Source organism: Ornithorhynchus anatinus, chromosome 19 (assembly GCF_004115215.2).
Source record: "Ornithorhynchus anatinus isolate Pmale09 chromosome 19, mOrnAna1.pri.v4, whole genome shotgun sequence".
Classification (NCBI taxonomy): Eukaryota; Metazoa; Chordata; class Mammalia; order Monotremata; family Ornithorhynchidae; genus Ornithorhynchus; species Ornithorhynchus anatinus.
In genome coordinates, this window is record NC_041746.1 from 4,457,621 (window position 1) to 4,473,387 (window position 15,767).

Genomic DNA, 15,767 nt, shown 5'->3' on the forward strand with positions numbered 1-15,767 from the left:
TTAAGGATTATTTAGATAGTGTTAGAAGGTGTGAAATGAAGTCATTAAAATAAAAAAGGTTCAACTGCCTTCTCCCTTGAGTAACTGCAAATGTCTGAAACAATGAGTGTCAAGAGTAAAATTTCAACCTATGGAAAGCCCCAAAGTAATTATATCATTTCTGAGAACAAAACAGCCCCAAATTAGCCAATAGCAACAGGAAGAAAGATCATATAAAACATGGACCACATTTCACTTATCTCACTTATTTAGCAAGGTTTAAAGTTACTCCTGAGTATTACACACTGGCTATGCTCAGAATGGATAGAGAAGGAAATCGAATGGTCTCTTTCTATGGAATTCATGCCTTCTGCCTCCCTGCTTTATTGCAGTAGGGACATTAGGAGACAGGCAGGTCATTTCTGTTCTCTCCTAATGGTCCCAGGTGTAACCGTGCTTTGATGGAGAAACACACCAATGTGACAGCTGCCTATAACTCCTCAATCATGAACTGGTTAGTCGTCATGAGAAAGGGGCCAGAGTTAGGAGATTTTATAGTCAGCCAAAACACTGCTGAAATGCATCCGGCTGACAAGAAAACAATTACAACAGGACAGAAGATGCCTGCTACTCCTGATTCAGCACACTCAACCGGCCTGTTTTCAAAACAAACAACTATCACTCTATGTACTTGGGAGAGTACAAAACAACAATGTAACAGACACACTCCCTGCCCATAGTGAGCTTACAGTCTATCCTTCTGGACTTAAAACTCCTAAAAAAGATCTCTCTCAAATTCAACTAAGGAAACAAGCCTCTGGCCCATATTCCTGAGCCCAAAGAGAAACCGAGGTGAGCCCCATGAGGAATTTCATCACCAATGATATTAATTGAACACTTACTGTGGGCAGAGAACAGACCTAGGCACCTGGGAGAAGAGAGAAGAGTTAGTAGACAGGTTCCTTGCCCCAAATGAGCGTATTTGATGGACTCTTTGTTCCTTTCGATTCCTTTTCAGTCCCCTTTCCTAGGAAGGTGTCAGGGGCTGGTCGGGGGAGTAGAAGGAATGGGGTTGGGGGAGTGAGGAGGAAGGAGAGGACAGCTCACTTTACTGTAGCATGCATATTTATGGGTTTCTCTAGCAGTGTCAGTGGCTGGGGCAGGAATGGCCAAGATGGAGATATATCTGCCAATGATTCCCAATCTGAACCCATCCCTTCCCTGAAGGACCCTGAGACTCTGCCATCAGTTTCGGGGGAATAAGTTGAAAAGAGTCTCCTGACTTGCCAGGTCAGCTGGTTAGGGTCTTGGCTCTTTTTAGAAATGCTGATTTGTTCCCATATATTTTTTACCAGCTCTAAGTGCAGTAAAATTCTGAACCAAGTTACACTGTCCCACCAAAACATTCACTAAATTAAGGCAAACTAAGGCCAACAGTAGCTGTAGGCTCTAATCTTTAGATTCTAAGTTCCTTGTGGGAAGGGGAAGTGCCTACCAACTCTGTTGTACTGCACTCTGCTCAATAAATACTTTTGCTTGGTTGACTGAAGTACAACGCTATGTCTCCATCAGCCAAAATCTGTTTGTCCGCAGGGTTAGATTTCTGCCTCTAGACACTGGGTTTAATAGCCACTCCTTAATTTACTCCTAGTAAAAAGGGTAGTAATAATAACAATACCTAATTTTCCACAGTCATACACCAAAATATTATACTCCCCTTCCTTTGAAAAAAGCAAAGTTGTTGTCTTAAAAAATCAATGACAATAATTCTGTCATGCTGCATCCTTTTCGTTAGTGGTTTTTACTTTACTTCATTTTTTTAATGGAGCACAACATCCATATTATATCATCACTTGTTATTAAAGAATAGCAAAACTCCAAACATATTCTGTCTTGCGTACTTGACCCTTGCTATCTGGAGAGCTGACTTCCTAGTTGATGTGGCCAAATGAGGAATTCCAGTGCATTATTTCCTCTACTGCACACGCCACCATGAGCTAGATAAAATAATTTTCTTCCCATCAGTATTTCATTTCAAACAGAACACTGCTCTGTTCAGCAGTATGAGCTCTGGTTGTTACCTTAGTGTCCCAGTCTTTGATGTCTGCCCTTGTTTTCTGAGGTGAGAGAGGGTCTTACTCAGACCCAAGAAGTCAATGGGGCCACTGTAAAACAAAAAGTGCTCCAGAGATGCTTACTCTGTTCCTATCGGCTGCAGGGAGGGACTGGGAGTACCAATCAGCAATTTTCTATCTTGCATGGTTCTGGAAGGGGGCTGTATAATTATCTTTTTAAGCACATTAAAGATAGGCACAGGTGCTCTGGGCAAGCAGCCCACTTTGTCCTGTCATTGGGTACAATTCAGATTCCCTAACCTATTCAATTACTGCTCAATCACTCCCTCTCCTATTTGCATGATTACAGCCAATTCTCAATTACTCAGGGGCTGGTTACCCAAGCACTCTCCTCCTCTTTCTCCACCCTCTGCTGCCTTCCCTTTTGAACATCTATCTCCCTTTTCAAGTAAAAGTCCACTGAAAGGTTGCCTGGGAAAAAAGCACAGGCCTGGGAGTCAGAAGGTCCAGGTTTCTAAATCCTGGTCTGCCACTTGTCTGCAATGTGACCTTGGGAAAGTCACTTCACTTCTCTGTGCCTGTTACCCTTATCTGTAAAATGAGGATTAAGGCTGTGAGCCCTAGGTGAGATAAGGACTGTGTCAACCTGATTATCTTGTGGCTACCCTAGCACTTAATACATTGCCTGGCACATTGTAAGTGCTTAACAAATACCATAAAACATACAAAAAAATACCAAATAAACAAGGTGGGAATTAGACACGGTTCCTGACTCTCAGGGGGCTCTAAAAACAGAGGGGAAAGGGGACTGGAATAGACTTGTTTTTGCTAAAAAGGATGTTAAAGAGAAGAAAACCAAATTCAAAATTTTTCATTACAGGCACATATTTGCATTATTTGAATATTGCATATTTAAACACTGTTTTAAAATATATTCATTTATTATTCTGGGCAATACTTTCAGATCTCTGGAAAACACTGGTGCATTTTAAAATATGTCTTATGGGAAACTGTGCTTGTTAACATTATAAATGGATTTAAGCAGGCTTGCAAATAGCCACTCTTCCACTTGCCCCAGTCACTATTACAGAGAAGTATGTTTACCATGGGAGTACATTCCCTGTAAGGCACATCGACCTATACAAGTGCACAAAGTAGACACTAATCTATGTTCACTGTGATACCGCTTAGATCAGCAGGAATTAACAGAAGGATTTTGAACAACAGTGGGCAAAGCTCAATAAATACATTCTCTTATTCTTGAATGACATGTAAAGAACCATGTTGGACTACAAGAGGAACTGGCCCAGACAAGAACTAAAAGCTGAGGTATTGAAATGTTTGTTTCCTGAGAGAGCCCAAATAGTGAAAGGTAAAGATGACTCAAAATCCAAACTTTTTCTCTTTCCTACCCGGCCATAGTCCTGCTGCTCAGAAAATGAAGGAAGGGGAAAAAACAACAGTGCTGAGACTGTAATAGTCAGGGAATGTTTAGTCTCAAATCCTGAAACCAAGACTCTTGTAATTTAGAGTTCAAAATGGCCATGACCCACACTCATTCCTGGTTAAAAAGAAAGGGGCACGTTTTGTTTCCATCTCCTGGGAATAGAACCCATTTTTCATAATATGGGGTTGAGGTTTCTGAACACTCTAGTTTATAGTAAAAGATTCTGAACATTCTAGTTTAACTATAGCACCTCCCATGATTGTCCACTCTTTCTCCCCGCCCTCCCCACCCCACCTCTCTAAGGCAAATGAATAATTTTCAAGTTTCATGCTGTAAAGATTTACTGGCCCAGTGGAAAGTGAGTTTAAGTCTGGGAATCAGGACAATTGGTTTCTAATCTTGTCATTGGCCCTAGACCTGTGACTTCACTTAATCTTTCTGTGCTTCATTGTCCTCATCTATGATATGGGGACAATTATTCCAGCATCTCCCTCACTGGGGTATATGAAGATTAAGTGAATGAGAGCTCTGAAATAATTTCAGAAAATGAAAGCCTGTGCAAATTCCATGTGGCCTTGCTGTCTGGAAGGAAAGACAAGAGCAAACAAGGACTCAAAAGCTGAAACCAACTTTGACCACAACAGCTGTAAACCCTATTGTTGCAGGGTTTCAATCTTCATGTTGCTCAAATAGCCCTTGGAGGAAAAACCACAGCAACTTTGAACTTAAGATGTTGCAACTCAAAGGCATACTTCTGTAGGGATATTTTTTAAATGAAATAAAAAAAGTTAAGGCATTGTAGGTTGGCTGGTTGTCATTTATTTAAACTTTAGGAGGGTCTTCCCAGAAAGGGGGGAGGGCCCATGGAACACTTATTCTGTTTCTTAAAAAAAAAAGGCATTAAGTCCTCACATTCTTCTAGGTATCCTAGATTTACAACTGCACCATGGTAGGACTGTAAATTCTAGTTCACCAGAGGCATAGGGATTGAAATTCTTGTCTCCAACAAAGACCAGCCAAGCCCAGGTATTATACAGGAATCAAGAATTCTGGGATGAAACCTAAAGAGATGGAATTGGCGTCCTCAACTCTCTACTCACGTGTATACACGTGAATAACCAATCCTTGGTGATGAAAGCAAGCTGCCAAATGCATGACTTCACTTGGCGAAGCATGGGCTGATGCTTCTTTATTTCTCTCTGCCCTGCAACTGCAGTGCTGGGCCCTTCTCAGAGTTTCACTGAAAAGCAAACAAGTTACAAAGCTCCAATCCCACATCTGGATTGTATTGTAAGCCTGACCAATAAACAAAAGAGAAGCAGCTGTGAGCTGAACTTTAACCAGCGTTAGAGCTGGTTATTCCCCAGGCTGCAAGTGTTCCACAGAACAGACTGCATGTGGCCACCATCTCAGAAACTGAATTGTAATTAAAGCAGCCAGCAGAGTATTAAGCATTACAGTAATTCAAGAAAGTTAAATACAGAATTCATTGCTGTCTTTCAGGAATAGCTTTAATAGAGATAATGTGAAGAACTGTCTGCCCACTTAGCTCCTCTAATGCCAGCCTACTCACTCTACCTTGATCTCATCTGTTTTAGCACTGACCTCTTAATCACATCTTCCCTCTAGCTTGGAATTCCATCCCCCTTAATATATGACAGGCCACAACCCTCCCCACCCTCAAAGTCCTATTAAAGTCTCATCTCTTCCAAGAGGCTTTCACCAACTAAGTTTTCAGTTTCCCTACTTGCTCTCCTGCATCGCCAGTTCACTTGGATCTGTATCCCTTAAGTGCTTGATATTCACCCCAGCCCCACATACATACACATCCTTAGACTCTGCCATCTCCCCTATCTGTAATTTATTTTAATATCCGTCTCCCCATTTAGCCTCTAAGTTCCTTGTAAGATCTCTGACAGGGATCATATCTACCAACTCTGTTGAACTGTACCCTCCCAATGCTTAGTAAAGTGCTCAACACAAGGAAATGTCAATTAATACCACTGCTTTAGACGCAGAATGACCTGACAGCCCAAGAGACTGCAGTAAGGTAACTTGGCAGGCGTTTGGGTTGTCTTAGTAACTGCTGCACTCTGCCACCCATGTTCACCGGCTAATCTGCTGGCATAAACCCCTCATGGACCACTGTGGTTGGTTCTTTAGTCCGGAACCATTCTCACCAATGGGCAGAGCTCCAGTAGGCAGATCCGGGACTAAAACCCAGGTCTCCTGGTTCAATCTGTGAGATCTGTTGAGCACTTACTAGCCTAGCAGCTAGGCCCAGTGGATAGAGCACAGGTCTAGGAGTCAGAAGAACATGGGTTCTAATCGCAGATCCTCCACTTGTCTGCCCTGTGACCTTGGGCAAGTCACTTAATTTACCTCATCTGTAAAATGGGGATTAGGACTGTGAGCCCAATGTGGGACAAGGACTGTGTCCAACCTGATTAGCTTGTATCTACTCCAACATTTAGAAGAGTGTTTGACCTATAGTTTGTGCTTAATATCATTATTATTATTACCAATTACTTATTGATGGCAGTGGTCTTTCCCCTCAACCTCTACAGGTCTGGAATAGTCCCACAATAGTCAATGGATGCTGATATACAACTGGAAGAAAAGACCAGATAATCTCTCAGATGAATGGCTCCTGAGTCTCTAGATTGTTAGCTCCTTGTGGGCAGGGGATGTGTCCATGAATTCTATTGTACCGTATTCTCCCAGGTACCTAATACAGTGCTCGGCCTGCAGTATATGCTCAACATCCCCGCTGATGGTCTGAGTCGATGACTGTACCCCCTTGAAACCACAGCCAATTCTCCTGCAAGCAAAAAATAGCTCTGGACAGCAATTCCATTTAGTTTTCGTGCATTTCTACTTGGCTGGATCACTGGTAGAGATCAAAACAGAGGGGAAGTATGCCACACACAGAAGCCTCAGATATTAAGTCAGCATCTGTGCTGAAGAAGAGGTGAAAATGAAGCAAGAGACAAGTGACCTTCTGAGGTGCACGTGGGAATTAGAAAAGAAAAAAAGGCATCAGTGGAGTGAGTTCGGGAATAAGAAGAGTTGATATTTTAAAAGTGTGATTACAAACCACGCTCTTTGATGTACTTGCTGGAAACTTTCCATTATAAGGAGAAGATATCCCATCTGACCTCAACAATGAAGTGCAACACTCAAGGGCACAGGCAATGGTTAGGGGAGAGAAAGACAGAAGCAAAATGACTTGTGTCCCGCCTGGAAAAATATCAGCAGCGTGATGTTTGTTGCTAGGTGTCTCCGGGGCCTATAACCCAAAGCTGTGAAGCCTCCTTATCCCATGCTAATCTGGGCCCGTTTATCCATTGATTCAAATTAAAACAACTTTGAAAAGGTTAATCTGGTCAATCTAGCAATTAGCTAATGTAGCAAGGATTGTTTGTCCCAATAATATAATGGAGGAGCACTGGATTTTCAAAATATTTCTTGCCAACTATCAAACAATTGTTAGTCTGCACTAACTCACAATTGTTTACATATGTAGGATGGATTTTGAGGGCTGTACCCATTTCTAACCCTCAAATCATTTGCTTTGATTAAAATTGTTTGATTAAAATTGTTTGTTTGATTAAAATTGGGATTAATCCTGTCCAGGTCTGTTTTCATTTGGTTCTCTTAGCATTTTCATTGATGAAGACTCAGTTTATAAATCCATCCTTATTCTGCCATTGTCAAAAATGGATTTTATGGCTCTTTTAGACCATTCACAAAACCAAAACGCATTTCGAAATGGGATTTCTGGAATTTGGAGCCATTTTGAATGAGCTGATTTATTTTTTCCTGGGTGATTTCCCTTCTCCCCCCTCAGATACTTGTAATTCATAGTGAATTTTTCCTTCTCTTGTCTAAGCGGCAACAGTCATCTTGTTGTGACATAAAGCTGTCCACACCCAACCAGCATTCAGCTCTTGTTCACTTTAGGATTGACGCTAGAGTCTACTTCTAGAAGGTAAGCACTTTTTGGCCAAATTAAACACTGTAAATATTCAGGGACAAGGTGAGCACACACGTATGTGCATACACAAGCGCACACACACACATCTCTTGCCACTAAACAATGCAAATATTCAGGGACAAAGTGGGCACATGCACACACACACACACACACACACACACACACACACACACACACACATCTTGCCAGTCACTGAGTATTAGCAAAGGCCAGAACAGAGAATATCAAGAAGTAGAGTGCGAGGAGAAAAACAGAGAGGACAAGAAGGGGAAGTGAATGAGTATTGTTCATGTTATTTGGATGGTGAAGAATGGGCTTTTTTGCAAGTATTCTGGAAAGGAAACAACCACACTACAGTGGACTGGGAGGGTGTCATCATGCCAAGCATGGAAAGATGGCCCCCCCAAAATGATTGGCTAGTGGACTTCCAAATGCCTCTAAAACAGGGTAAATCCCATCCATCTAGCATTTACAGTTGGAAAGAGATTAAATACAGAATTTCATCAGAGATAACGATAAAAGCAACAGATAGTGGGAGAAGAAGAGATAATGAAAATACATTTAACATTTTTCCACTGTTAATGCATATTTTGTACAGCTAAGAACAAGCTGGAAGCTCCTGAAAGCAGTGAATTCTCCAGTGCACTTTACAGCAGAAACTGAGTTGCCTAATCACTTAATATGGAAGCATATTATAAATCAAAGCACGCAAATGAGATAATTTTTTTGACCTCAGAAACATTTTCAATTTCCTATAGCCTGTATCTCTGAGACGCAACTGCACAAGCTCAGTCATTTGTTCCTGTTTAAAGTACTGGGTCAAGTGCAAGAATATTTATAACAAAGAAGTGTGAGTCAGTTTCTATTATTTTCTCTAAAAAAAAAATTAAATCTGAATTTGACAAGGACTATTTCGGAATCATTTCCTGTGGGTTTTCCTACACCTTGACTCCTTGCCTAGAGAGGAAAATTTCACCATCATAGTGATCCAGAATTACAAATCTTCTGTTAGAATCCAAATGAAGGGTTCCAGTTGAGACAAACGGTAATAATAATAATGGTCCTTGTTAAGCACTTACTCTGTGCCAGGTGCACAGTGGTGGAGCCATGACCTTAAAACAAATGACATTAGAACCCATGACCTGATTCCCAGGCCCATGTTCTATCCAATGTGCCATGCTGCTTCACTAGCAGTTTCACCAGAAAGCACTAAATATCTGACTTGATATCCGACTAAAGAGTCTGGAGCTGGGTTTTAATCCAGCTCCACCACTTGTCTGCTGTGTGACCTTGGGCAAAGTCACTTACCCTGTCTGTTCCTCAGTTACCTCACCTGTAAAATGGGGATTAAGACTGTGAGCCTCATGTGGGACAGGGACTGTTGCCTATCTGATTAGCTTGTATCTACTCGTGCTTAGTACAGTGCCTGGCACATTGTAAGCACTTTAAAAATATCTTAAAAAATTAATATTTCTTCATACTGAGTTCTCCATAAGAATTTTCAAAAATATAAAGTTTTCCATCATTCTTGCCCACATTCTTTCAGCACAGCTGTAAATCTGGGACAGAGAAGAACCATGATTCAGATCACAATTTTCTGGTTCTTCTTCCATAAAAATCAACTTGCCTACTTGATAGAAAGCGTAAAACCTCAGAGTTTTGTTTTTTTTTGGGGTGGGAGCATCTAAACGCTGAAAAGGACATGACAGTCAAAGCTCAGCTCTCACATCATCTGCCTTCAGAGCCTTGTCAGGCTTCCAGAAGTCCCCACTGCTGTAAGTTGGAGGTGAGAAATTAAAAAACCCATCAATGACTCCTGTCTGTTTCCCGGGCTTGATGCCTCTTATCGATCCTCCAAACCTCAGCTTTTGTCCAGCGTTGAGAATCTGCTTCTATATCAAAACAAAGTCTACTCCATTACTGAGACTCAAGCATTATAATAAAAACATTTAGTTTGCAGGGCTATTTTCAGCATCTTCCATTGGGAACTCAAATAGAAACTAGGTGGAGGCCACTGTGTTCCTAACAATGAATTGCAAATTAACTTTCCTCATAAACCTGTGTTGTTACTAGAGTCAACGTCTCCTCCCTTGGTAGTTCCAAACTTGATAGTGATGGCACTGTAACTGGGCACCTAACCTGGTGCTTGACTCAGTAGGTTACCTTTGCTTTTCACCTCTGGGATCCTGGCTAGGAAGTTCAGACCCATTAATGGAATACTGGCTGTAGTAGCTGCAGGCTTGAAGGGACATGTTTTTAAAATGTGAAATAATCACCAAAAACCTCTGGTTTTGTATGGAAAAAAAAAGAAAAAACAGCTTTAAAATTACCGAGTCTGTGACTGTAAACTCAAGTATATTATGTTTGCCTTGAACTGTCTTGGCAAAGAGGGGCCTCAGTTTAGAATAGAGGCTTGACAGAAACAAGAAAGAAACAATAAGCATGCTTAAAGAATACAAAATACATGACTGCTCTGATTTCAAAATGACTCCAAATGGGAAACAAATGTTTCGCTCCAAGTTTAAGCTTAAGGTCAAGGTATACATATGTGACAATAAGTTGATCTGCAGGTTCTCCAAATCCTGTGTAGTTCTGAGATGGCGTTCAGAGGTTTCAAGGAACCTAATCAAGGCCCACAGATACCCTGTAGGATCTGGTCTGAGCCACAGGGGCTCCTCATTTGAGGACCCCCAAGTGTTTGGGGAGCGGGGATTCCTAGACCCTAATTTTATTCAAATCACTTAGAATTCTCCTCAACCCCACCCCAGCTCCTCCACTGGAACCAGAGATGGGGCAATGGATCTGGAACACTCCAACCTTCATAAACCAGGGTCGGTGCAGGGAACAGCTAGCCCCAGGACACTCCTGGGGTCCCATCTGAGGCTAAGAGCAGGTCTTTGAATGAGTCAAAACCCCCACTGTTTGGCCCATTGCTGTTTCCTAGCTTCTAATGTTGGTGATGGGATTCTATTCTGAGGAATCAATCAATCAATAGTATGTACAGAGTGCTTACCTTGTACAGAGCATTGTACTAAATGCATAGGAGAGTGTAATACAATCGAGTAGGTAGGTACGATCCCTGCCTCGAGGAGATTACAGGTTAGTGGGAGAGGTGAGAGGATACAATGGCAGATTCTCTCCCACCTTTCCCTATATTCCCATTTCTCTACCTCAAATTTCATGCAGTTTGTTGTTTTCTCTTTGGCAGATTTTAAAATGTTATTCCGAATGATCAAGATCATTCCTCTCTTCCCTGCTAAAAATTCTGATTCCCCTGAACATGGGAAAGGAAAAATCTTGGTGAAACAGAAAGGTAAGAACTTTTTGCATTAACCGAAATCCACTAAGAAATATGTGCTTCTTTCAAGGCCCTGCTATGTAGATGTCAGGGGTGTTTTAAGAGTCTAAAGAATTCCAACTCTAGAGAACTTGAGAATCACAGCATTTCTTGTGAACAATCTGCACTACCAAACTAAAAAAACTTCAAACCCCTGTATGAGTCTATTGTAAAGCAAAAACAGACTGTGCTGAAGGAACTCAAATTGAGAGTTAAGAGCCCGATATCCAAATGACCTGAGTTTTCAAGGCTCCATTCCCGAGAGAGAGAGTACATACTTTCATTAAATAGCTGAGTATCAATGGCACCCATGCTCCACAATATCCATCATGAGATCCACAGCATAATCATAACAAGAATTAAAGAATGCCAAACTGACAGCACAGATTAAACTTAACCAATATGAACCTTTCAAAATTTCCCCTCTCTATATACATTTACATTAGAAATGTTTCAAAAGAATAAACATTGCTTTGCAGTTTAAGTTTGAGTTTTCTTACACAGTCGAACCCAGAACAGCTGTCAGAAGCCAAACATTTGTAAATACAAACACTCAAGGTATGGAGTCAAAAGCGTTTCAGATCTAAAGGAAAGAAAGGAAAAAAAAAGCACTTTATATTAACAAAAGAAAAAAAAAGTCCCAAAGATATTTTCCAGAATTGCCTTTTGCGTGACTATTGGAAACATATGCAACTTCTGGCTCCAATAAGGTTGTTTATGATTGAATTTAAAATAAGAAAGGATACTTTAGCTTGGAAAATGATCACATAACATATTATTGCATAAAGGAAGAATTGAATCCGATTTTTCTTTCTTTTTTTTTTTTTAAAGAGGTTAACAGAGGTATTACTTTCAGGCACAAATCGACCAACTGCATAGCTCATGAACTGCTTTTACATTGGGCCCTCACTTCTGGCTTACAGTCAAACTCATTGTTTCCGGGGCCTTCCTTTTCATCCCAGTGCCTATGTCTCTTTATTCTGTACAAATTCTCTAAGATGTATAGTCTTTATAAAACCATTCAGGTTTATTTCTCTCATTAAATTCTGAGGCTCAGCCCTGAAGCATTGCCAAAAAGCCAAGGAATCTTGTTGTAACGATGTCCTTAGAATCCTATCACTTACTTGTAAATGGATTTTAACATGATGCCTCCATTGCTTCGGCCCCTGGGCCCTTTTCCAAAACCGCCCCCAGCTCAGCTCCACTGGAGCTCTCCAATTGCGGTTCTTGTAGTACACTCTCCCTCTGTCTAGCATTTCTTCTAGACAATCTTCGGGGGCTCGAACATCACCCAAGAGGCTCGAGGATATTCGGAGGAAGCCAGGTTGGGGCACACATTCACCCTCCCGTCTTGAGAACCGTTCATGAAGGAAATTTGCTCCCTCACATTTCATCAGTAAGCCTATTGTTTGAACTTTTACCCCTGGTTGGAAGAACATTACCCCAATTTTCTAACAGCACCTTATCCAAAACAAATAGTGAAAGCATCATAATCAGAGATCTGACTGAACTCTTAAGAGGAACGTTTCTCTGCTTTTCTCTGAGCTACTGCTGGCCTCCAATTCCACAGCTTCCAAGATGTTGCCAAGCAACCCCAGCATTAATCTGGGTGATGTTTGAGGCCTGGGAGATGGGAGATGATTCAAGGATTACATTTTGATGTCACAATGACCCTTCCTTCTTAGGTCAACTGAGGACATACAATAATATGCTGAGGACTAGACTTAGACAATGTTTCTTTATTTTGCTACTCTGCATTCAAAAAATTTTCTTTGGCTGAGACCCTTTATAAGCTCCCTCTCCCCAGGGCATCCCTGTTAAAATGAATATAAATGAAATTTCATAAAAAGAATGGAAAAAATTAATTGCTAATTACAGTAGATTGATTACTGTAGCCTCCTCAGGTATCATACATTCCAAGCCACTTTTGCTGTTCTTCAAAGCCATGCAATAAATGAAAAAATGCAATGGCAGAATCCTTCCATGGATGGCTCAGAACTAAGTCTGGGGAGATCAAAGGCCCCACACATGGACCTGATGACCCTAGGCCAGATGTCCAGAACAGCTTTAGAAATTCACTCTCTTTTTGACCTGTAAGGACCCTTTTCTCTCCAATTCATCTCCAGTGCTTTGTGTGAATGTTCATAAAATTCAGCATTTATAAATCTCTCACATAGAGAGGATGGCTTTATAGGCTGCTTAGTCTCAGGATGGGTGTGAATATGTTTGTGAGTCTGAAGGAAGCAGACTGGGTTAGAGGACGACAGAAGAGGGCAAGGATTTCACCTTCCCTGGCTAAAGAAAATTAACGCAACTCAAAGCAGGGAGTACAGCCCATGTGAACTCCTAAATAGCCTATTGGCTATTCCAGAGATGGCTGGGGTATTTATTAAGCCCTTAGTAAGGGCTAACTATGGAGGCATATATGACAATCAGATAAGACACAGAAATGCTTCTGAAAGGCCCGGAAGTATTTCCCATCAGGAGCCTGGGTGGTACCCAATCGACTGCTAACCAGTTTGCCTATGATTTCCACTACTGGCCCGAACTAAAAACCCAGAGGAGGGAAGTCGCCTCCCCTATTACCACAGGCATTCAACTGTCATAGAATAAGATCCTGCCTGAAAGAAAAAATCCATCTAAAAATACCCAGAAGGAATCTCAATGGTTGGTCAACTTTGGGGAAACATCATGATAAGGATGTTTGTGCTGATGATGTAGTCACACCTGAAAACTGACAACTTGAAATCATATTTCCATTGAAATGAAACATAAAACACATTTTAGGCTTTAGCAACAAAACAAAAATTTTAAAGAGCCCCTCATGAGATATTTTGGTTAAAGGACTATCAGGAAAGTTGTTAATCAAGCATTAGTCAGTCCCCTTTGCATCCTAGCATGACCACAATACAAGACCAGAAATACCATAACTTTGACTTGTTTGAGGCTAAAAAAAAGGTGCTGAAGTAAAAACAGTGAGTGTTACACTCAGTTCTCCTATAACAATGGTGCTTATTACACATTTTAGAAAGAACGTGGCTATTCTGTGTAGGGAAACATCGAGGTGGGGGGACATTCTTTCAAAAATATGCATCTGTCTGTGATGCAGTGCAGTGTGAGGTGTGTGGACCACAATGTAAATTTTCAATCCAGATCTTTCTTCATGAGCATCTGGCAAAGCCTGTTCCCAAAGGTCCCCTACACATTCCCAGAGAGCAATTCCTAATCCATTCACAGTAAACGAGACTAAGCTTATGTTGCTAAAGCCAAAGCCTGAGAAATACATAACCATAAAATTGAATACGTGTGCTTGGATACAGACACATTACACCATCAACTCAATTATCGACTAGGTTAGGGCAGATGAAGGAAAACCCAGATTATCCAATAATTTCATTACCACTATAAAATTCAATCTCTTCCCCCACCCGCCTTCATTTTCAGAGCTGCTAAAAATGGGCCAAAAGCAGGCTACAGGATGGAAAGTGGGGGAGGCATGGAGAGTCCACAAAATGCATCATCAGCCCTGAATAATCAAGAATTGCCGCTCTATATTCATTTTCTTCTTCCAACTCCTTCAACAGAAAAATGAGAAAATGATGATTCATTTAATTTTCAAAAACAAAATGCTTCTGAAAGTCCTCTGAATTGCAATTACTTCAGGGTTGAATGATATATCCTAGAGCAGCAATATTTTCTTTGCAGTAACTGCAAGGGTGATTTTAATCCTAATCAGTAGTGTTTTGAGGAGGCAGAGGGTAGGAGAATTTCCAATTTTCATTTCCTACAAAGTACGAAGCAGGAAAGGGTTTTAGTCCAAATTTAAACTGATCATTAAGTTTTTTTGAACTATTTGCCAGAAACTCCCTTAATGATGATTAACCACATTTGGTTCCATTTTTTTATCATTTGTTAAGAGTGATGTCCAAAAGAAGGATCTTGAGTTGCCATCCAAATGACCAAAAAGAGCATAGTTGTGGGCTTCCAAAAATTCCAACAGCGTGAAGAGATCGAACATTGAAACACTTGACCCCCACACTTTGGGCAATATTCTTGACCCCTTTCTCTCTTTCAACTCCCCTATTTAGTCAATCAACAAATCCTTACAGGTCTTGACAGCATTTCCTGAATTATTTCCTTCCCCTCCCTCCAAATTGTCACCACACTGGTCCAAGCATTTGTCATATCCTGCCTTGATTACTGTATCCACCTCCTTGCAAACCTCCCTGTCTCCAATCATATTTCACTCTGCCATCCCAGTCATTTTTCTATACCACTGCTCTGCTCATAGCTCCCCACTCTTCAAAAGCTTCCAGTGGCTGCGCATTCCTCTCCATACTACTAAGTATTGGCTTTAAGGCATTCGATCAACTTTCTCTCCACTATTTACCCTCACTCTTCTCTCACTATACCCCACCTCACATTCTTGACTCCCCTCAAGCCATTCTACTAAATCTTGTTCTCATGTCTCTCACCATAGACCTCTTGCTCACTCAGTTCCTTTCAACTTGGAACTCCCCCCTCATATCCAGCAGACCATTGTTCTTCCCACCTTCAAGACCCCTCTGAAATCACATTTCCTCTAGGAGACTTTCCCTGATTAATGTCTCATAACCCAGTTCAATTTCCCAACTTCCTACCACTTCAGTCCTTCTGTTTCACAAGCAGCAGCATGGCCTAGTGGATAAATCACGGACCTGGGAGTCAGAAAGACCTGGGTTCTAATCCCAGCTCTGCTGGTTGTCTTCTATGAGGGCTTGGGCAAGTTTGGGCAAGTCACATAAAACAGAGATTGGCACAAAATAATAAATGCTTCAATATAATAATAATCTATTGCTTTGCCCTTCCTGTAACTTATTTTAGTGACTCTCTCTCCTGCTAGACTAAAAGCTCCTTGAGGGTAAGGATATCTATTAACATTCTTGTACTCTC

The 15,767-nt window shown here is 41.1% G+C and overlaps 1 protein-coding gene across 4 annotated transcripts in view; it reads right to left on the bottom strand.

The window, feature by feature from the left end:
- SMYD3 (SET and MYND domain containing 3) overlaps positions 1–15,767 on the bottom strand; it is a 339,919-nt gene that overhangs the window by 78,253 nt on the left and 245,899 nt on the right. Inside the window, exon 1 of one of the 4 annotated variants that reach the window (XM_029047212.2) lies at positions 11,960–12,438. The exons of the other annotated variants lie outside the window; for them this stretch is intronic. Within the exon in view, the coding sequence (XP_028903045.1) occupies positions 11,960–12,274 (315 nt within the window). The 5' untranslated portion in view covers positions 12,275–12,438. Of the gene's footprint in view, positions 1–11,959; positions 12,439–15,767 lie in introns of those variants that run through there. 4 annotated transcript variants of the gene reach the window in all.